Below are 22531 nucleotides of genomic sequence, written 5' to 3'. Positions count from 1 at the left end.
GGACGCATTAAATTAATTAAAAGTGATAGTTTGGATTTAAAATAAATGGTGTTAAAAATAAATGAAGAATTTTACAAATATGTATCAGTTTCCACAAAAATATGAAGCAGCACAACTGTTTTCAACATTGATAATAATCATAAATGTTTCTTGAGCATCAGATCATCATATTAGAGTGATTTCTGAAGGATCATGTGACACTGAAGACTGGAGTAATGATGCTGAAAATACAGCTTTGATCACAGGAATAAATTACACTTTACTGTATATTCACATAGAAAACAGCCGTTTTGAATTGTAATAATATTTCACAATTTTACTGTATTGATGATCAAATAAATGATGGTGAGCAGAAGACACTTCGTAAACATTAAAACATCTTACTGAACAAATCTTTGAATGGTAGTGCAATACATATAAGAAAATGCATGCATACAATTATATTATTACACAAGAATTGTTATTATGCTTAAACGTTTTTGATAAAATGATGCAGAGCCCTGTTGAAAAATGAATTCGATGTCAGTCCAGACTGGTTTATGCTGGTTAGAGCCGGTGGACCAACATATAATCATTGTGTTCTTGAGCAAAACTGGTCCATCATCACTCCCGCTTCCCACGCTCAATCTGATCCCAGCATGCAAAAGCTCGGAAACCTCAGAATTTCAAGTAGGGATATCCCACATCTGACAGTAGATGAGAAGCAGCATAGGCCCTGTGTGTGTGTGTGTGTGTGTGTGTTCAGCACTCCCAGAAAATGAGCCATCCATCATGGTACTAATGCTTGACAAGAAAATCAATTAACAACCCAATTAAAGTCTGTTGGTTGTGTGTGAGCGTGTGTGTTTGACTCCAGCGGCTGCAGCAGAGACTGATACAATCCAGTGTATTATTACAGTTACTGTCTGTCATTCTGCTCTGGAAGGCTGACTTTTACAGTAACACAAACCTGAAATCTCTCCCTTTTTCTTTTGTGTGCTGTGCATTAAAATGTTCAAACAGCACATCCACATTGCATTGAGTACACATTTTTTGCATGTTTTTGTACCTGATTTGCATGCATTTTTTCCATCTAATTACCCAATTTGCATAAATTGATTGAATCAGCTGCCAAAACATTGCAAAAATTATGCATTCAGTGGGCACACCTTGTGTTTTTATGTTTAATCCCAATGCACTTGTAAGTGCATTACAGTAAATGTTTTTGTCCTTTTTTTTAGTCTAAATGAACCCTTGAAAAGGCTTTTATGCAGTGAATGCATGAATGAACAGATGCCTTTACTGCATATAATGGATGTGCCGACAGCAATGCCATGTCTTTCCGTGATGAGACGTTTGCCCGTCCATGATCTCCCCGGAGCTTCACACACATTAGGGACTTTAAGCAACAGCTGCGAATGGAACGGCAACGGTGACCGGAAGTATGCTGTCAGACCGCCGTAGCCAAGAACGTAAAAATCACTAAGCAACCGTAAACAGGACGGCGCAACACGGCATTCAGTCATTTATTCTGATACAAAAAAATGTCATTTAAAAAAGCAAGAGAAGGATTGCTTTTGGCATTAAATGACAATCTATTGTCAGAAGAGGAGTTTTTACTATTGTATGATGTAAATAAGTCTAAAAACCTAGATTTACCGTGTAAGCAATACTTGCCTTTTAACCTTGATTACATGGATGAAGACGAATGCTTAAATGAATTTCGTGTCAGAAAATGTGACCTAGCAATTCTGGTAGATGCTCTCGGGATTCCCAATGAAATTGTTTGTGATCAGAGAAGTGTTGTGGGAGGAGTCGAGGCGCTGTGTATGCTCCTTAAAAGGCTGGCATACCCTTGCCGGTACAGTGATATGATGCAAAGGTTTGGTCACAGACAAGTCCCGGTCCTTTGCATGGCCACAAACTCCATGCTGGACTATATATATTCTGCACATCATCACAGGATAACTCAGTGGAATGAAAACATACTGAACCCTGTAGCATTGAGAACATATGCTGACTGCATCCTCCAAATGGGAGCCCCTCTGGATAATTGCTTTGGGTTCATTGATGGCACTGTACGACCCATTGCCAGACCAGGTGTAACACAGAGGATCTTATATAATGGTCATAAACGCATCCACAGTCTAAAATACCAGGCAGTAGCCATTCCTAATGGTTTAATTGGCCATTTGTATGGCCCTGTAGGTAAGTCTAAATAATTTACAATCTACGAAAACATTGTAATTCCCTTTTAAATGTATAAAATAAAATAAAAAAGATTTTTTAATTAAAAAATATATTTTAACAGAGGGAAAGAAGCATGACTCTGGAATGCTGGCAGAATCTGGGCTGTTGGCATTGCTGCAACATCATGCCATGTCTGTAGATGGTCATCCAATGTGTGTGTATGGGGACCCAGCATACCCACTGCGTGTGCATCTGCAAGCCCCATTTCGACATGTTCATCTCACCCCTCAAATGATGGAATACAACAAACGAATGAGTGAAGTCAGAGTGTCTGTGGAGTGGTTGTTTGGGTACATAGCAAACTACTTCAAGTTCATGGACTTCAGAAAAAATTTAAAAATTGGTTTAAGTAGTGTTGGAAAATTGTATGTTGTATCTGCTTTGTTAAGAAATGCACTAACTTGTCTGTACGGTAATCAGACATCGCAGTTTTTTAACTTGGATCCTCCACACATTCGTGACTATTTTTCATGAGGTAACACATGCACAACTACACTGTGCTATGTAGGCCTATGTGTAAATAAATAAATTAAAAATAAATAAATATAACATAATATACAAACACACAATATAAAAACAGAATAAAAGAAGAGACATTTTATAACAGATTTCTATTTTATTATTAACAAAAATATAGACTAATATATAAGTTAGTTTACACAAACACACAATATACATACAGTATAGGCTACTAACAAAATGTTATTACAAATATATGCTATTTTATGTTAGCAGATTTTATATTTATATTTATTTTAATAATAATTATTTATTTATTTATTAATAGAAGGATTTATACATTGAAACGTTTTATGAATGAAATCACAAAAAATGTAAATTGCAAAAAAAATAAAATAATCATTTCTTTGACAAATTTTCAATGAGGCTAAGTAATGCTTGCCTGCTGTTGCTGTTGCTGAAGTAGCATAGTCTGCATTGCCTGCATTTGCTGTTGCTGCTGTTGCATTAGTTGCATCATGTCACTCATCTGCTTTTGTGTTTGTTGTGCTGCCTTTGCTTGCTCTTCAACCTTTATTTTTTTCAATTCCAATTCCTTTTCCCTTAGAACCCTCTCAGTTTGGCTTCTCTCCCTCAAAAACTCAATGGTGTCATTCCCACTCCTTCTCCTACGTTTGTTGTTTGTCCAGTCCTCTCCCTCTTCACTAAGCCTCCTGTTGGTCTGGCTAACCCTCTCCATGGCCCTCTTCCTTGCCTCTTCTGCTTTGGCCCTGTCTGTTTCTAACTTCCTCATACTCTCATCACTCCCTTTGTTTTCCTCAGCTGCTTTTTCTTTCTCTGTTATTTCTTCAATGAGTTCATCAAGCTCTGTTATTTCTGCTGATGTGCCACTGCTCTTCTCGTCTTTGTTGTTTCTGGCCTTGTATTTCGCCTGAATCAAGTTGAATCTCTCCCTCACTGACCTCTGCATAACCCTAAATTTTAGATCTTGAGAGCAATTCAATGTGTTTGCAATTGTTGACCAGGCCTTGCCCTTATCAACACTGCCCTTCTTGTACCTGTATGGTTCTGTGAGCAGGATTTCTCTACAGAGAAGTATATCATGTTGCTCTGTCCACTCCATAGGGGCTCTAATCAACAAGAAACATGAAGTAACTTAGGCTAATTTTTGAAAAGTAAGTATAATTAACGGTCTTGATAGATAACTACTAATAATAACTAATCCATTAATCTATTTCTTATCTGTTAATCTACTTTAACCAGTATTAAAAACATTTAAATAGCATAGTAATACATTTAAGATGGATTTTGAGAAGGATGTTTATGCAATACTTACATTATTCGCTTCACATTATCTACGTTAATCTCAATGCTACCTGGGGTGTTGTTGCTAACAGCAGACATATCTTTATACAAACGGAAAAAAATCGTTACAATTAGCTTACGTTTAAAACATTTTAACATATATTATACAAAAGACTAGTGGTACATTAATAAACTGATGCAATTACAATGTCATATGCCAGAAAAAAAACCCTTTATTTACCTAATCTCTCACGTTGCAGCGACTACGGCAAATCAGCTGTTCTCCCGTAGTAGACGGTTACAGTAGAACGTCAGGAAGTAGCAGTTAAATTTGCGCATGCGCAATACAACGCCAGAATGCCGTTGCCGTTCCATTCGCAGCTGTTGCTTAAAGTCCCTATTAACACACGGACGGTCAGCAGGAACAGATGGGTCTCGCTGCGAGGTCATGAGAGTCAGGCTCACATTAACAGACTGTGACTGTCTTTCACACCTCGACGTCTGGAGCCGATCTCCTCACTGTGAGGATGATGATGATGATGATGATGATGACGACCTCACGGGGTTAACTGAACCTGTCGGAGTTCAACCGGACTCATCCGGAAGTTATAGGAATATACGTTGTATAAGAAATGCACTATTTATAGAGATGCATCAATATAAATCCAACACTGATATTGTTCACAAGCTGTTTTATTGACGTCTTTCCGCGGATGAAACACATTGAGTGATTACTACATGAGACATGATACGGATTTCGGTAAGTTGCACCGCTATCTTTCAACATACCTTATGATATTCATGCATGTTTTTCGAAGAAAAGACTCTTGAACTGCAGCGATCTGCCACGTCACATTTAAGAGCGCCAAAACGCCATTTATTGTTTGAATTTCGTGATAAAATGTACAGAATTTGAAAGCTGAGACTACAAACAGCACAGGTTTGCGATTAATGGACGGGAGGTGCTACAAATAATATAGTATAGGGAAAAACTGCGGATCTGGCAACCCTGTCTTGAACTACGGGTGAGCCATAGGGTCAAATAAAGCACTATGTAATGTAGCTGTTTTTAGCTGTTAATGCGTTATTGTCGTGTTAACTTGCCCTAAATTCAACATAAGAGAGATTTTCTTCACACACAGTATGAGTTGCAGTCTGACATGTTTTTTTTCGCACCCTTTTAATTGACAGGATATAATCGGCTGTTTTTAAACCGATAGTGAAAAAATAGCTTTTATCGCCCGATACCGATTGTTAGCCGATACATTGGTGCATCTCTACTATTTATCAACACACCTTTTCCACAAATCTCATGCAGACGTTTTTTACGAGGCAACTAAATTGATCTACATAGTTAGTGTACAGTTTGGCTACACAGCAGAAACACCATGACAGGAAACTGAAGCCTGTTGTGAAGGTGACAGGATGTGATGTCAGACTTGCTCAGCATCATGGGTAACACTGACCATTAATGTGGCAGCTGCAGCGTTTCTCTACTCCTCTCGCGCTACAAATTTGACAACGTCTCTCAATGTTTTTGACAAGACTTCAGTTTGTGCTCACTCTGAGAGACAGATCCGTCAGTCACGCGTCAGTCGGACAGTTACAGACGCCACGCGCTGATATGCAGAAGTGATGCAACACGCAAACAACTAATGGCCTTTAAAACACAAGTTGTTCTGGGATGCACAGACGCCGATCCATGCACTGGTTTCAGTTAAACATTGACATTTCCAGTAACAAGCTACTTTTTCCAACTAGTGTCACATCAGTGTTATTGAAAGTGTAGCTTCTACATTAATGCAATAATCAAACAAGCACGGATTTTTGCCATGAAACCGTGCTTTGTAACAGGGTTAGTGGCGCGTTCGTGCTGTTAACCCCGCATGTGCCAAACCTGTGCAGTGTGTGTGAAACAATGCGGTGTTAGAATGGTGTGTGTGACTGAATGCTCAGCAACCGACAGCCAATCGCAGTAGCAGATAATTCTCACACATTTCACTGGAAACATAGCCGTACTTCCGCTCTATTTCAGTTCGCTTCTGTACTCAGTCTGAGATAGCGACATGTCTCTCAGTTTTCCTCCGGCCTGAAAACAGCCGGCCAATCAACGAACAGAGGGCGGGCTGAGAGCCGTGACGTAGACGCTAAGCGCCGAGTTTAATGGTGCGTTCACGTGCTATGGAAAATATGATATTTTCCACTTGTGAACTGGTATTTACCAGTGTGTTGCGTTCAAGTGCTTTTGTTGTCGTAATGTGGTAAAAAGATGGAGATCCAGACCTGTTATTTAGCTAAAACTATTTTAGATTGCTTAAGTCATCTGCTACAGCAAGAAAATGATTTATCAAAACTCAAACGTAAATAATATATGCTGTATATTTTCTAGATCATGAATAGTACATATTTTTACCATTCACAACTCTTGCGTTGCTCTCCGCCATTTTGAAAAGGTCAAAGGTAATCTCATCTCGGCAACTCGTGCATCAAAATATTCTACGAGCTGCCCAGTGGAAAATACCACGTGTGGGGGTGTTCATGTGCATTTTCCATGTCGGCTTTTGGTATTTACCATAATTACCATAGCACGTGAACGCACCATGAGATTGGGGAAATTGAAAACGACCGCGGATATGGAGACACGGGATGCAATTCGCTCTGTTGTGGAGAATATTCCCGGCATTTCCAAACTGAAGGCCGAACAAGAAGAGTGTTTGTTAAACATTTTGATTGGAGGTGATGTCGTGGGCCTACTCCCGACAGGTTTTTGGAAAAAGTTTAATTTATCAAATATTACCGATCGTCAGAGAGAAACTGGGCAGGCCAAAGGCCGGTGTGGTGCCGAATTCTGACCCCCGCCAAATTATTACCCCCCTAGTATGGTAGGTTTAGGATTAGTTTTGGGGGAGGGGTTAGGATTAGGGGTGGGGTTAGGATTAGGCAATCAGGTACTGATTTCAACGAGGGGGGTAATAATTTGGCAGGCAGTCGAAATTCGGCACAACACCGGCAAGGCGATAGTTGGGATTGTGTCCCCCTTGGTTGCACTCATGGAGGATCAGGTTAAGGAGGCAGCAAAACTTGGTCAGCCATGTTCACTCCGGTATTTCGCTCGATGGTTTCGTTTTCGCATCATACATGTGTTTACAGTGGAAGTTCGATGCGGCTGAGCCAGCGAATAACACACGTCATAACCAGACGTTATGTGATTGGCTTACGGGTAAGAAATGATTTTATACTTCAGACAAGCGCATGTAGACAATGTATTAAATGACTAATGGAATATAATGACAGTATTTAATCATGTATTTAGGCTACTGTTTTTTACAAATACCATAGAAACCATAAAGTAAAATGTTGCCATGTTAGTGAGCTGTTATAGGCTGTGCCTGGTTTTATCTGTGGTTATCATGATCTAAAAAATGCATGATATTGGATGACCAATGGTTAATTTTAATAAAACTCAGAATATTACAGTCAAAACAGTCCGAATATTACATTTTACCAAATAAAAATGGGGTCGTTACATTTTTTTAACAGATGTTACTGTTTTTGTTAATGAACATAAATTTAACATAGTAACGTGTATTAGCTCGAGTTAGGTTGCAGATTTACTATCAACTCACTGTTAAATATGCGCTTCGAGACAAAACATGTAATATTAATATTGCAGCCTGTACTGCAAACTGCGCTGAAGATACGTGCCTTGAAACAAGATACAAGACTTGAAACAATATCCCCCATTAGCACATGCAGAAACTAAGAAATATATTTTTCTATTCAGATATTTATTTTGTTAAGGAACAATGACAAATGTTTGAATGTTCTACCTCAGATTTGTAAGTAGTTTAAAACCACAATTAATGCTCTTTCACTTAAGAGCAAAAATCTGCCTTTAAACTTGAAAGAAATAAAGATTTGACATTTATCGTGATAATTATCGATATCGACTGATATAAAAAAAATTAGCGTGATAATTTTTTTTGCCCATATCGCCCAGCCCTATACCAGGCTAGTGGAAACAGGCCTCGCAACAGAAGGGGCTTCCGCTTGCACTCGGGGACAAAAATGCCATCAAAATTAATAGAAATGCTTCCAAAAACCAAACCAAAAAACCAAGATATGGTAAAAAAAAAAAAGAGTCTCTGTCTGTATAAGTTCTCGCTTTATCACTAAGCAATATCACACGAGCAAAAGTGCTGTTTTTCTGAATATCTGCACGTTTACAAATGTGATATTGATTTTAAACAACAATTCAAAAAACAATAATTTTAGTCACAATATTGTTGTTTTTCGTCTATTTGCAAACAAAAATAGTTCCAAACAGTAGAGTCAATGCGCGACTTCGAGCGACACAGTTTCAGTTTCGTTACTGAATGAATCATACGAATGAATGACTCGACTTCTGCTTTGTTCCTGAGTGAATCATCCGTGTTGAATGAATGATTCAATGACTCAATCGTTAAGACGATGGTTTGCTGCCACCTACTGGCGGTTCTAGTATGATTTCATTATAGCTGAGGGACGAAGATTGAATGCTGTTTTTGTTTTCGGTCGTGATTGTAACAATAGTTCTGGTTAAAGAGATAGAATGCATTTATAATTAAACTATTAATAGCGAAATATGAGATAACGTTGCAAATATAACAGAGAGAAAGTAATTTCAGTCGCATTGCGTACATTGGATCTCATTCATGAAACACGAGCAGAACGAATTTGTGTGTGAATCGTGTGTAAAGTGGTTCTGGCGTAACTTTTCGGATTCATTAAAATATTCGTATTTTCCAAATGTTAGTTGGTAGAAAAGAAATCTACACCTGCTCCAGCCACGCGTAAATACTGAGTTTAACATCCGAACGTTTTGCTCATTAATAACTAAGGCTGCATTTTAATTCACCTTAATCGGGTACATATTTACACAGCATTTTGAAAAATATTATATATAGTAATTACATACGTTTTTTCTTTTTACTTCTGGGACTGTTTGATCAACAGATGAAACTCCATTAACTGCATCTGTAATGGACCTGATATGCCACTATAGCCTATGCTTGAAAATAAAATGTGGTGTTTTGAATGAACATCTGATAATATAACTTCGATTTATGCATCTGAGAAATTTTTCTTTTTCATTCGTTTTTGAGAAGACATGTTGAAATCCTTCGTTTGGTGTCATAATATGATGCCCATATTTAGTTGCCAGTCGGATTTAATGGGCGGGATTTATGGTAATTGAGAATGAGCGTGCACGCGCGTCCCATTTACGACTGATTGGAATTCATTAACACACACACACATTTCACTCTCACATCTGACGTTTACGAAGTATTTGTGAATCAGGAGATGAGTTTTCGGGAAGGTCTCTTTACACGCAAATCGCTCGCATATTTACTCGTATATTTACGAATGTTTCATGAATGAGACCCAATGTGTGAATACTACAGTCTGGTAATATTTCCATAAGCATAAACACTGTAAAATAAAGGAATAGCTGGTACTTGATGTTTAATAGTAAAATAAAGGGATAGCTGATATTTAACATGTCTCATTCGTTAAGAACAGAGTTCAAATGATCCATATTAACAATTCAGAGAATGCGTATGTCTTCACTGATACAGTCTCCTGATATCCATCTAGACGTCTCTTCTGACAAGTCATTAAGAACCCGATCGTGTGTGTGTGTGTGTGTGATGATCAGATGTGATCTGGCCGGTTTGCTGAGCTGAGCTGGCCATGAACAGCCCATCAATAATGTGGGAATTAATGTCACGGATCGTTGTGGAACTGAAAGCACGCCTGCAAAAGAACAGCATCGCCTTACACACCACAATACTTTCCATCCGCACACTCGTTTTTCACCCTGCCAGAGTTTTATTTGAGCTGGAAGCGTGTAAAGCATCCCAATATAGGAACAATCATGAAATTTTAAACACAAACACAGAAATATGTACTGTAATACAACGCAAACATGTCATCAAGAAATGGATGTGGGGAATGAAATGTTATGAAAGAAGTTTATAGACAACTGGGAACGTGGGACATCATGTTTGATCAATTAGGAAGAAACGTGTATTCAATTATTGGTTACTATTTTTCCCAGCCACGAGCCTTGCAAATAATGAAGCCTAAATGAGTTAATGTTGTTTACAATTAAAGCATTATCAATGAAATCTATAGGTGACATTTCAAACGTGTAAAGAAATGTTTAAAGATATCCCATATGTTGCATGTGACATGATTATGGGTAATTCATACTGTGCAAAAATAATGTATCATTAAAAACGACACATAGAAGTTATCCTTATTTGAATTCGGCATCCTAAGCAAACTCCATTCAGATTGAAAAATATGTTTTGAGCGTTTTATTATTCGGTTGCATCACTGGTGTTCAGTTTTATGAGTGTGTTATCTGGCGTTTTAACAGCTTGTAAACTCTGAAACGCGTGTTTGATCTGGATGGAGTGAGGAGGTTCTCCTCATGTAAAATGGATGGACGGCCGTTGGCAGTGTTTCAGGAGTCGGTGTGTGTCGAGGCTTCTGTCGCTCCGGGGCACAAGCACAACTTTGACCCTCAGATATGGAGACGATTTATGTTGCATTTACGTGTTTATTTTGCTCTTTGACCTCGGCAGAGGAGAGAGAACTCGCTCTAAATACATCATAAATCCTATGTATCATATTTGATATGCTGATTTCTAATGCTCAAAACTGCTGATAAACCTGATCACAGCCAATCTACTGCATATGACTGAGAGTTTAGACTGTTTATCAAGTATAACTGTACAAACGTCCTTCAGCTCGTGTCAAATCTGCACTGATTTTATTAAGTAAACATGAGAATAACATTGATATTGTTAGTAATATTTCAAGATGCACACTTACTGGACTGAAGCACTCAGGTATATTTATCAAATATGATCATCAGGCTTTTGAGGAAGGTTTATTAGTTCATCCGTCAATCATCATTGTATTGCATTGCGTTATATGTTTTAAGCTTTGATCATTTAAAATAAAGATCATATTACATATTGCCAGATATAGAGCGATAACTGATATTTATATGCATTTTATGTAAGTGTCATCTTTATATTATAATGGTCTCATTGATGTATATTACAAGCATCAGAATTTCATCTTACTTTTTTTGGGTCATATAAAAAACATCTGCACAAAACTACATGTGTTTGCTCTGATTGGGCCTTTGAATAAAAATGTAGGTGTTTTTTTAAAATAAACTTCCGTATATATATTTTTTTCTGACTATAATTTTATAGGCTACGCTTCACAGCATTATAAAGTTAGCATTTTTCATTTTATATTGGAATAAAACATGTAAAACATCTTTTAATATAATAAATAATCAAATATATTTTGTGTTCCACAGAAAGAAAGGAAGTTCATACAAGTTTTGGAACGACATGATGGAGAGGAAATGATAACCGCAGATTCATTTAAAGCAACACTAAGTAAGATTTTTTTACTTTAAAATAATGGTAAATAATTAAAATAATTTTACCTTAGAATAATGTTTCCAAAATGGTTTCAGTGGTTCATCAAGTCGTAACAGGGTGAAAGGCACTTCTGGATTGGCTTTGCGGTCCTATATCTGCTATAACCACGCTGTGTAAGATTGCCAGATCGGGTCCCGTTTCTGTAGTTCTAATGAGACATAAGAAAACTACAAATTTGACTTGCTTTACGTCAAGCGTTACAATAGTCATTATTTTGTTTTTCTTTTCATTTTCATTATTTTGGGATATTCAAATTAAATGACCCATCATACCACTGATCAGCTCTACCAAACTTGGATGTCTTTTCCAGTAATAAACAAACACTGTTAAGTTGTTTTGATTGATACTGTGAAGCAGCTTTGATACAATCTGTATTGTGAAAAGCGCTATATAAATATATTTGACTTGACTTGACTTTCTTCATTTCTGATGTCACAATACATCATACTTTCATGAAATCATGCAACATACTCTACCTTGTCTGTGGACATCGTTCATTCCAAAGCTGGTGCCGGATAAACAGCTAGCGTGCGCGTGCGACAGTCGGCTGCGCTAGGCTAAAGTATTTACAACAGCGGTAATGGACAATTCCGCTTCCAACCTGTAGGGCGACCGCAGAGGAAAAGTTACTCGGTGTTGCTTTAATGGAAACAGAGACAATTCTAAGAGTATTTCTTAGTTTTACACTATTACTTGATTTATTCCGGAAACGCTCTGACTCTGAGCAATAGCAGTTTCCTCAGGTCACAGTTTCCCGATGGCTTTATTATCAGTCCTGAACACTAACACACTCGTCTCGTTGTCCTGTTATCAGGGAGAATAAAGCTTCGTCAGATTCTCTGATGGTCGTGGAGTTCATGAAGGAGTTGTGGAGATCTCTCCCGTATCTGAGCATCCGTTCATCTGAGAGCGTCCTGTCGTCATGGAGACCGTGGTGCTGATGCAGGAGTTCAGGTGAGAGCGTCCTGTCGTCATGGAGACCGTGGTGCTGATGCAGGAGTTCAGGTGAGAGCGTCCTGTCGTCATGGAGACCGTGGTGCTGATGCAGGAGTTCAGGTGAGAGCGTCCTGTCGTCATGGAGACCGTGGTGCTGATGCAGGAGTTCAGGTGAGAGCGTCCTGTCGTCATGGAGACCGTGGTGCTGATGCAGGAGTTCAGGTGAGAGCGTCCTGTCGTCATGGAGACCGTGGTGCTGATGCAGGAGTTCAGGTGAGAGACCGGTTCGATGCTGATTGGACGGGATTGGGTGTGACATTGACGATCACACATGATCTCAGCTAATGGAGTGTGTAAATTCAGTTTCTTGATTGAATACTTTTGAGTTGTTTGGCATCATAACCAATACGAAACGAATATATAATTAAATTTTACATTTTATTTGATCAATTTTATATGCTTTATATCTAACATACAAATTTGTGTGTGTATTTACAAACTTTTGTTAATTATTTTAATTAAATTAATTACTTTTAATTAAATGAAAAAAAAGTTTGAATATATATATATATATATATTCAATTTATTTATTTAATTTAATTATTCAGTCGTTCATTTATTAGTTTTTTATTTCTTTAAATGTATTTTTTATTCATCTTTGATTTTTTGTAGAAATAAATATTAATTAATGAAATACATATAATTTATTTAATTGAATTATTAATTAGTTTTTTATTTCATAATTAATTTATTTGTATTTTTTTAATAAATTAATATTAATGTATAATACATTTATAAAATGTATTATTTATTTTCTTTAATTCATTCATTAATTTGTTTTAATTGATCATTTCTCTTTAATATTAATGTATAATATTAAGTACATTAATAAATATACATTTATAAAATTATTTATTTATTTAATTATTCATTCGTTCATTAATTCGTTTTTTATTTCATAAAATTTTGTTTTGATTTATAAATACAAAAAATTATATAAATGGGTACTAATGTATTTTTGTATTCATCACTTAATTTTCATTAGTTTGTTTGTATGTTTCAGTAATAAGCATTTCACCTGTGGTTTTTATGACTTGGATCAAGACTCTTGACTGTGAATAAAAGCATCAAATAACTACAGAGTTACCAGCACTAATACATCCATATTTATTCTGTGAAAATACAAAATAAAATCATGTACATTTTATTTACAGGCTTTTGTACATATAATATATTGTATTTATATCAGCGTTGCCCCGTTAAACACTCCAGCAGCACACAATCATCTTTCCATCCGGTTTCACTTCATTAAACCACGACATTCGCACTGAATGCTTAAGACATTTTCTTTTAAATACATCCGTGTTCATGTGAACCACCAAAATGACACATAATAATCAAACACCTTGAGCATATTCGTGTCACTTTTCAGTCATCCAGTCTTTAAATGTTGAGATCCTGTTCGCTGGAGCGGGTCTGTGTGAACGGTTCCTCCCTCGAGTCCGGTTCTGCCCGGCACTGATCTCAAATCAGCTCATAGAGAAGTAAAGCACGTGTTTAACCTTATCAGGGTTTAATAGAAAACACTGGAGTGACTGAACAAGTGGACACAGATGCTCAAGGCCACATATAAAATGACTAACAGCACTTTGTTATGAACAGTAAAACCTCATCAGATTGAAAGCAAAGGGTTAAACAAATAAAACACACTAAAATACTGCAGATCCATCGGCACAAGATGTGGAATGCGTTTAATCGTTCTCAAGCGGCACTGATCAGTGAATGTTTGTCATGAACTTTCACCTCATCTGAGAAGGTTCGTGAAGCTGATTATCTATTAACCCTCACAATTTATAATTGAGGTACAAAAAAAGAAAGCATAGTTATCAGAAGAAATAATGCGAAACAGCATGTTTATTGCTACAACGCATAGTACAAGAACATGGCGAAGCTGCCAGTAATTAATAACCGCTGTGTGTTTTCTAGGTCCAGCATCTGGATTGGGTTTTCGGGGTTCTGGTGCCGGACAGAGACCCGGACTGAGGGAGGACCCGTGCCCGCTCTACGCGACCTGTGCCCAATCACATGACCTGTGCCCAATCACATGACCCGTGCCCAATCACATGACCTGTGCCCAATCACATGACCCGTGCCCAATCACATGACCCGTGCCCAATCACATGACCCGTGCCCAATCACATGACCCGTGCCCAATCACATGACCCGTGCCCAATCACATGACCCGTGCCCAATCACATGACCTGTGCCCAATCACATGACCCGTGCCCAATCACATGACCCGTGCCCGCTCTACGCGACCTGTGCCCAATCACATGACCCGTGCCCGCTCTACGCGACCTGTGCCCAATCACATGACCCGTGCCCAATCACTTGACCCGTGCCCAATCACATGACCTGTACCCAATCAGATGACCCGTGCCCAATCACATGACCCGTGCCCGCTCTACGCGACCCGTGCCCAATCACATGACCACATCACACATCCAAGCTCTTCAGCTTGAAGACCGAACTACATGTAAGTTGCAAATAGAGTGATGTAAATCCAATTATGTGCCTATTAACCTATAAAACTCTTATTTATACATTATATTTAGAAGAGATTTCTGCCATCTACAGTAAGTGTAGTACATTCTACGCTCTTCTCTTCTTCAAGTATACGTCTATATTATGTCCAAAACCAGAGGTTCTCAACTGGTTTGGTAAGAATCCATAAATTAAAAAGTCCTTATTCACGGCAGCGCCATCTTTGATTTTGAAAGCTTTCCGAGAGATTTCAGCAGGCAAAAAAACTCCAGACAATATGATTGTGTGATCTAGCTTTATACAGCGGATGCCATTGGAAACACGGTGGGCCTCATTTATGAAACATGCATATGCACATATTTGAACTTAGTGTGTGTGCGTTCGCTAAAGTCCAGAACACGTCTCTGATGTGGAACATTTTTCCTGCGGAGAACTGCAGGCCGGCCTGAAACCAACACTCGCCAAACGAGTTCAAATCTGCGTCGGTAAACAAAAAAAGCCAACACTTTACTTGAAGGGGTGTGCATACACTCTAAAAAATGCTGGGTTGTTTCAACCCAAATTTGGGTCAAATATGGACAAACCCAAATGTTGGGTTAAAAATGTAATTAAAGAATTACTGTTGAAAGTGAAAGTTGAAGTTGGGTTAAAATTTTAAATTACATTTTTAACCCAACATTTGGGTTTGTCCATATTTGACCCAAATTTGGGTTAAAACAACCCAGCGTTGTTAAGAGTGTAAGACTGACATGTCATGATTATGAAGGTGTCATGTCAGTCTTATACACACACAGCCCTTCAAGTAAAGTGTTACCTAAAAATATTTATGGCTGGTAAATTTGCCATTGGCAGGTGTGGTGAAAAGTGGGTTTACTATGTGAAAATCTAAACAAATTCTTGCTGCTTGGCGTTCACAAGTAAACGGTTTGGACTCTTTTATTAGTTACTGACATTACCCAGCAAGCCATTTTGTGTTTAAAAGACGTCGGTCTAATAGCCGTCCAACACAGCTCAGACGTCTGGGCTAAAACAAGGCAAATTTGGGCTGTCAGTGAAAATGTAATAGACGTCTAAACCATCTCTCAGGAATAGACTAATAATTAGATAAAGAAATGAAATGAGTGAAGAAATGAAACCAAACACCTTGTAATCACTGTTGACTTTGCTTACATGATGGAATATCTTACATCTCACAAGTTATTTAGCAAAAACGACATGTAACCAAATTCAAGGTTATTTAGGCTAGAAGTGTGTTACTCAAAGCCGGGTCTAAACGGAGAAATGACGGCTATTGCATGCTGGGTAATTAGGCGGCTTAACAAGGTGCAGATCTGAAACCATTCAATTTCAAGATCATTTTTATCTTTCACTTCACGTTCTCTGAATCACACGTACGCACGTTTGAGGAATGATCCTGAGGTCAAATGCAGGACGGTTTCTACACAGCGTTTTATAAGCGAGGCCCGGTGAGTCGATGGCGCCGCTCTGAATAAGGTCTAACGGTTGTACATTTATTCAAGTCGATGAGAGCAGGGAAAAACAACGAGCATTATTTAAATGCACACAATCTAATATAGACAGTCTGTCGATGAGCAGCGGCCACAATAACACACACATTCACATTCAGTGTGTCCGTGATCCGGCGAGTCCATGGTCGTCTCACGGCTCCTCCACTTCTCTGATTGGCTGGATGAGGGTGCTGGTGGATTTGTACTGATTGATCTGATTGGCTGCGTGTGTGTTGGTGTGTTTGAGTTGTGTGTTCCTGGGGAAGCTGTTGTCGGGTTCATCCGTGTACCAGTTTCTGTCTGCAGAATGATTGACATCATTACGGCCTGAAGCATGCTCTACACACACACGTTCAGCTATGCATATTCTCGTGCATTGTTGAGTTTTGAAATGTGCAGTTCATAATGTACATGTTGCATTCAGACGGACGGCTTCACTTCACCGTGTGCTTATGCGACGTCTCGAGAAGAACAGGTGAAGCAAACGGGAATGATTTAAAGGGACAGTTCACCAGATCTGTGTGAGTTTCTTTCTGTACACAAAAGAAGATATTTTGAAGAATGTTGGGAATCGGACAGTTGATGGGTTGATAGTCAATGGGTCCCGTCAAATGTTTGGTTACCGACATTCTTCAAAATATCTTCTTTTGTGTTCAGAAAGAAACTCACACAGGTCTCGAACAACATGAGAGTGAGTAAATAATGATGCCAGAAGTTTCATTTGTGGGTGAACTGTCCCTTTAATATGGAATATACTGGTAAATGCAAGTTAAATAAAGGAGTTATTACACTCTAAAAAATGCTGGGTTGATTTAACCCAATTTTGAGTCAAATATGGACAAACCCAGCCGTTGGGTTACATTTTTTAATTCCATTTTAATCCAACGTTTGGGGTTGTCTGTATATTTGACCCAAAATTGGGTTAAAACAACCCAGCATTTTTTTAGTGTAGAATCAGCAAGATTTTTTGTACACTTCACCAGCAATATTTTGTAGGATTCCTTGATCTTATATTTTCTTGATCATGCAAGTGTTTTTTTTTTTTTTTTTATCATTTAATAAGGTATTTGAGATCAGTAGCAATCACCAATATTTTATAAGATTTCTTGATCATGTTTTTATCTATGAAAACATTATATTTGGTAAAAAATAAAAAAAGCCAAATCAAGAGCAGTTCCTCCAGTGACACACAATATTGCTGAACATTTTCTTGTGGATTTCTTGGACATTTATATATTGTAATCATTAATATTCAGTAGGATTTCTTGGACTTTTATTTTCTTGTGCATTTATCAATACAAAATGTAATTTAGTTAAAATAAAGCGACTACTTCAGAAAATGTTCAGAGATATTTTGTAGGATTTCTTGCTCGTACTTGTGCATTTATCTGTGTGTGACTGCTTTTTTAAATTGTTTAAATGTTTTTTTAAAAATAGTGCAGGAATTTGATATAATTTGCACTGTAGGGACTTTTTTGATATTTTGAAGAAAAATAATCAGCAATATTTTGGAGGATTTCTTGACCTTGTTTGATTTTCTAGTGCAAATGTATGACTGTTTTTTTATATTAGAATCATTTTTTTCATTTTTTTTTTTTTCATGATGAAGGCATTTGAGATCATTTGCAATGTAGGGACTTTTTAAAATGATTTCATTGTAATCATGCTCATATGTTTGGAAATCAAAACCATGCAAACTACATAGGAAGAATGTACTACAGGACTACAGACACTAGCTCCGCCTCTACAGACGCTCACCATGGTGAAAGCATTATGGAGCTCGTATGTATCAACACAACTACTGAAGGAGAGCAGATCTCCTGAGCTAGAGAAGACACATGCACTGCACAGATGACCTTCAGAACGGCCAGAACAAAAGCGGCTTTACTTTCAGTTAGAAAGCAAAGAGTTAATGCCGGCGAGACGGTTTGAATGCACGGGGTTTCAGCTCATAACATCTGAATTATGAGAGATGTTGCAGTAATGACATGCATTTATTTCCATACCTGAGACCGCTCTATTCGTCCTGGGCGCACTTTAGGTAAAGAAAGGTAAAGGTAAATGGTGTAAGTGGAAACATCCTGATTCTTTGATGCAACTCAATCATCTTATATATATATATATATATATATATATATGCATGTTTAAAAAATGCATTTGTGCTTATGTTAAAAATCATTTCAAATGTCACTGAGGTTCTGAGACGCCCCAGCAAAGGCGTTTTAAAAGCAAAGACTTCACATCATTAATACAGAATTTTTTTATTATTATTATGTTTAAGATGTCGCATACACTAGTTCATTATAATCATATAAGAAAAATCCCTTACACTTGATATTTAGAGAATCAAAACTTTGGTGTGAGCATGTTATATAGCGATGAACGTGGATTAAACAGAGAAAGCAAACAAATGTCCTGCTTGCTTCTTTACAAAAACTCCTCAAACATCGCAGCATTTTTAGATATTCGGTTGTACCAACCAAACAGGACATCGAGTTCAGTCCAAAAGTGTTTAACAGCCTTAGAAATATTGAAAGTGGAAAATAAAACATTTGTCAAAAGCGCTACCTCTTAATAGCACAGAAACATCTGAGCATGAGCATCATCCGTGGGAATAAAGCTCGATTTCCCATCGCGAGACGTCCAATCTGTCCAATCAATGATCAGTGAGAGAGTCATTCCTCAGTGTGTGTCCATCAGGTTCAGTTCAGTTTGGGTTTTTAAATCACAATTATCCTGTCACTAACCTGACTGTAAAACCTGCTCTGGAATCATGAGTGACATTTTTGTTTCACAGCGGCAAACGTCTAACATAAACGCACGTCTTCATGCATGTGCTAGGCGTGTCTGTCAAGGCTGATCATGTGATTATACTCTCATTCTGTCGTCCGTCGTCACAAGAAGGCAGTGAATCGAACATAAAAGCATTTGAAAAATACTAACATTCTTTATGAGCACATACAGTTTATTAATGTATGAATACAGTGAGTCCAAACATCTGAGGAAACGCTGAAAAATCGTACATTTTTTAATAATATTTTCAAATTCTGCACTATTTATATCAAAAAACATGTTTTTTTTTAATTAAGATTTGTAGACTTTGTTAGTAATTTTCAATTCGTCAAACTTTATATTTTTATATTTGTAATATGTATTGTTAATTAATTTTTCTCTATTGCAAGAATCCATGAAATGTTTGTTAGACATCATTTGTGTTGTGAATCTAAATTTGCTATACAGTTTTAAATTGAAACGCTTCACTGCAATTTATATTATCAGAAAATGTCATATTATTTATTTAATATTCATTTTTTGAATTATTGGCTTTATTTATTTTTTCAATTAAAATATGTTCACTTTATTTGTCATTTTTCATTCGTCGTCCTTTATATTTGGTACATTTCTTTGATATTTTTTATATTTCTAATATATATTGTTCATTTATTTTTTATCTATGAATTATACAGATTTTTCTCTATTGCAAAAATACATGAAATATTTTAGATGTGTTGTGAATTAAAATTGTTAAAAAAGAAATCACTAGTAGTTTATTTAAATTTTAACTGCAATTTAAATGATCAAAAAATGTAATTATTTATTAAAGGGGTCATATAATGGTACATGCACTTTTACAAGTTGATTTTACTGAAATGTGTGTTGGCAGTGCCTGTACACAACCATCATATAATGATAAAAATCCATCCAGTGTTTTTGTTTTAATCTCCTTATATCTTTTTCCCAGTCTCAAATCGAGCCGTTTGACCATGTGACGTCAATAAAACGGAAGCCCCTCCCACGATTGTTGATTGACAGCAGCGTTTCAACACAGACCCGCCCTGAGCGAGCTGTCATCATAGTCCGTCATTGTTGATGCGCTGGAGCAGAATGGCGTCTAAGCGATTGTGGTGTTCTGTTCTTGGGTGTAATAACGAACACAGTCATTTTAATGTTCCTAAACCCGAACCGCTGAAGACGCAGTGGCTGAGTTTTGTTTTCGAAGGGAATATTCCCCACGATCAACGTCAATGCGTTCATGTTTGGCAAATCATTTCTCACCAGACTGCTTTATAAACGAGGGTCAGTATAAAGCTGGTTTTGCTAAGAAGCTGCTCCTGAATAAAGGATCGGTACCAGATATTCGTGTTCCTGCTGCACCTCTAGAAGAAGTGAGTGTAAAGTTTTATTAACCTTTATATTAATCTTTGCAAATCGCTTGCACGCTTCACGATGAATGCGTCTAAGGTTTACACTCAGGGTACATTACGGCATGTTTTCTATGTACGACGTTCTCAATATAATTCATAATCTCACGTTTATAATGAACAACGCATTATGGTTTTTGTGTTATTACAAACGTACGTATACATCAGTAAACACATAGCGCTCGTGCATCTCACTAAGTTACTCTAACGTTACCCTGCCAGTACATATAAAAGTGACATTATGTTACCCAAAATATACCCTCAACTGTTGTCAAGGCAACACTCCACGTGCGTTGTGTCTAAACGCCCGCAGAACAGAGGGGCGGAGTCAACAAAGCTCATTATCATTTATAGACACATGCACTGAAACGGCGTGCTGAAAACAGAGCTGTTTTTGACCAAGTAAAATTTGTGTTACAATCCTAATGAGAATTTTTAATTAAAGTATATTACAAACTTTTCATTTTGACCCTAAATAATCAAATTAACTTGTATGAAAATGGCATTATATGTCCCTTTAAATAATAAATGAATGTTTTTTATTGACTTTTTTTTGTATTTAATATATTATTTTTTAACAAAAATCCAAAGCGTCAGACGTTTGGAGCCCACTGTAAGCGGTAATCTGATACGGGACATTAGGATATAGAAGCACGAAGGCGTCACGCGTTCATGAAGCACACAAGCACTCGTCAGGTCAGGTGTGTGAGAGTCACACAAGCACTCGTCAGGTCAGGTGTGTGAGAGTCACACAAGCACTCGTCAGGTCAGGTGTGTGAGAGTCACACAAGCACTCGTCAGGTCAGGTGTGTGAGAGTCACACAAGCACTCGTCAGGTCAGGTGTGTGAGAGTCACACAAGCACTCGTCAGGTCAGGTGTGTGAGAGTCACACAAGCACTCGTCAGGTCAGGTGTGTGAGAGTCACACAAGCACTCGTCAGGTCAGGTGGTGTGAGAGTCTACGGTTAAAGTGCAGTTAAAGTGCAAAACTGATGAATTGACCCGACACAGTGTTACCCGTGAAAGACATACTAATCATCCAACAAAAAACATGGTTTCTCGTGTAAACGGTGGCCGGTGCTTTATACAGATGCAACATCTATAATGCTAAGTAAACATTTGATACGTCTGAAGTAAAAAAATAAAGTCCGTAATTTGCGTTTGGATATACCGAACCATGTGATGATGAGTCCGTGACGTCACATGGCGCCAGAACCACACGCTCAAACAGGCACAGCTCAAACGCTTACAGAGGAACGTACTTCTGTTTGTCCCGCTGGTCCCGGCTCCGGCTCCGGCCCGGTCGAGTGGATGATGGGATGGACTGGCCCGACGGGCTCTTCTTGCTGGGGAAGTTGGTGGAGTTGGTGGACAGGTTGGCGCGGGTCTGGCCGGCGTTGTGGTCGAATTGCATCAGGCAGAAGATCAGATCTGTAGGCACCAGCTCAAAGTCGTACGGAGGGTTCGTGATCACGTATCTGTAACGAGAGGAACAAACGTTCACACACCAGTGACGATAGTTTCGGCTGACACCAAACGAGTGAGTGAAGAAAGGGAATCTACGGAAGAAAAGAGTAATAACTTGCTCATATAAGCAAAAGTTTCGAAAGAAATTAATACTTGTATTCAGCAAGGAAGCATTAAATTGATCAAAAGTTTCTTTTACATTGCTATTAAAAAATCTGTTTCTAATATTATTTTGATGGTCCCCTTCAGACATTCTGTTGAATATACTGTAGTAAAGCTAATAGGACTAGATGTTTCAATCCCTTTAGTAGAAAACTCTTGACAGTAGCAGTCGGTGTGTAGTGGTGAAAAGGAGGATAAGGTATGTCAT

General features: G+C 37.8%; 2 protein-coding genes and 1 long non-coding RNA gene across 4 annotated transcripts in view; 1 reads left to right on the top strand and 2 right to left on the bottom strand.

The window, feature by feature from the left end:
• Positions 1-1371: 1371 nt before the first annotated feature.
• Positions 1372-2819, top strand: LOC130078465 (uncharacterized). The gene is made up of 2 exons (XM_056243977.1): positions 1372-2187; positions 2291-2819. The coding sequence occupies exons 1-2, from the start codon at positions 1524-1526 to the stop codon at positions 2701-2703; spliced, it is 1077 nt and encodes a 358-aa protein (XP_056099952.1). The 5' UTR covers positions 1372-1523; the 3' UTR covers positions 2704-2819.
• An 11159-nt stretch (positions 2820-13978) lies between these two features.
• On the bottom strand, positions 13979-15259 carry LOC130078467 (uncharacterized). 2 transcript variants are annotated; one of them, XR_008805929.1, is made up of 3 exons: positions 14914-15259; positions 14721-14855; positions 13979-14530 (listed from the first exon to the last, which is right to left on the bottom strand). It is a non-coding gene; the product is annotated as an uncharacterized LOC130078467 (long non-coding RNA). The 2 variants fall into 2 exon arrangements; XR_008805928.1 differs by having other exon boundaries at positions 14894-14926.
• Positions 15260-16462: 1203 nt separating this feature from the next.
• The window catches only part of LOC130078461 (calcium-activated potassium channel subunit alpha-1-like), a 79106-nt gene continuing 73037 nt past the window's right edge, over positions 16463-22531 (bottom strand). The window contains exons 29-31 of the mRNA XM_056243974.1: positions 21957-22172; positions 18499-18527; positions 16463-16831 (exon numbers count right to left, since the gene is read on the bottom strand). Coding sequence (XP_056099949.1) covers positions 16644-16831; positions 18499-18527; positions 21957-22172 — 433 coding nt within the window. The 3' untranslated portion in view covers positions 16463-16643. The remainder of the gene's footprint in view (positions 16832-18498; positions 18528-21956; positions 22173-22531) is intronic.

This window comes from Rhinichthys klamathensis, unplaced genomic scaffold (genome assembly GCF_029890125.1).
Source record: "Rhinichthys klamathensis goyatoka isolate OS25496 unplaced genomic scaffold, OSU_Roscu_1.1 h1tg000880l_1, whole genome shotgun sequence".
In the NCBI taxonomy this organism is placed as follows: Eukaryota; Metazoa; Chordata; class Actinopteri; order Cypriniformes; family Leuciscidae; genus Rhinichthys; species Rhinichthys klamathensis.
This window is presented reverse-complemented; position numbering and strand designations above follow the sequence as displayed.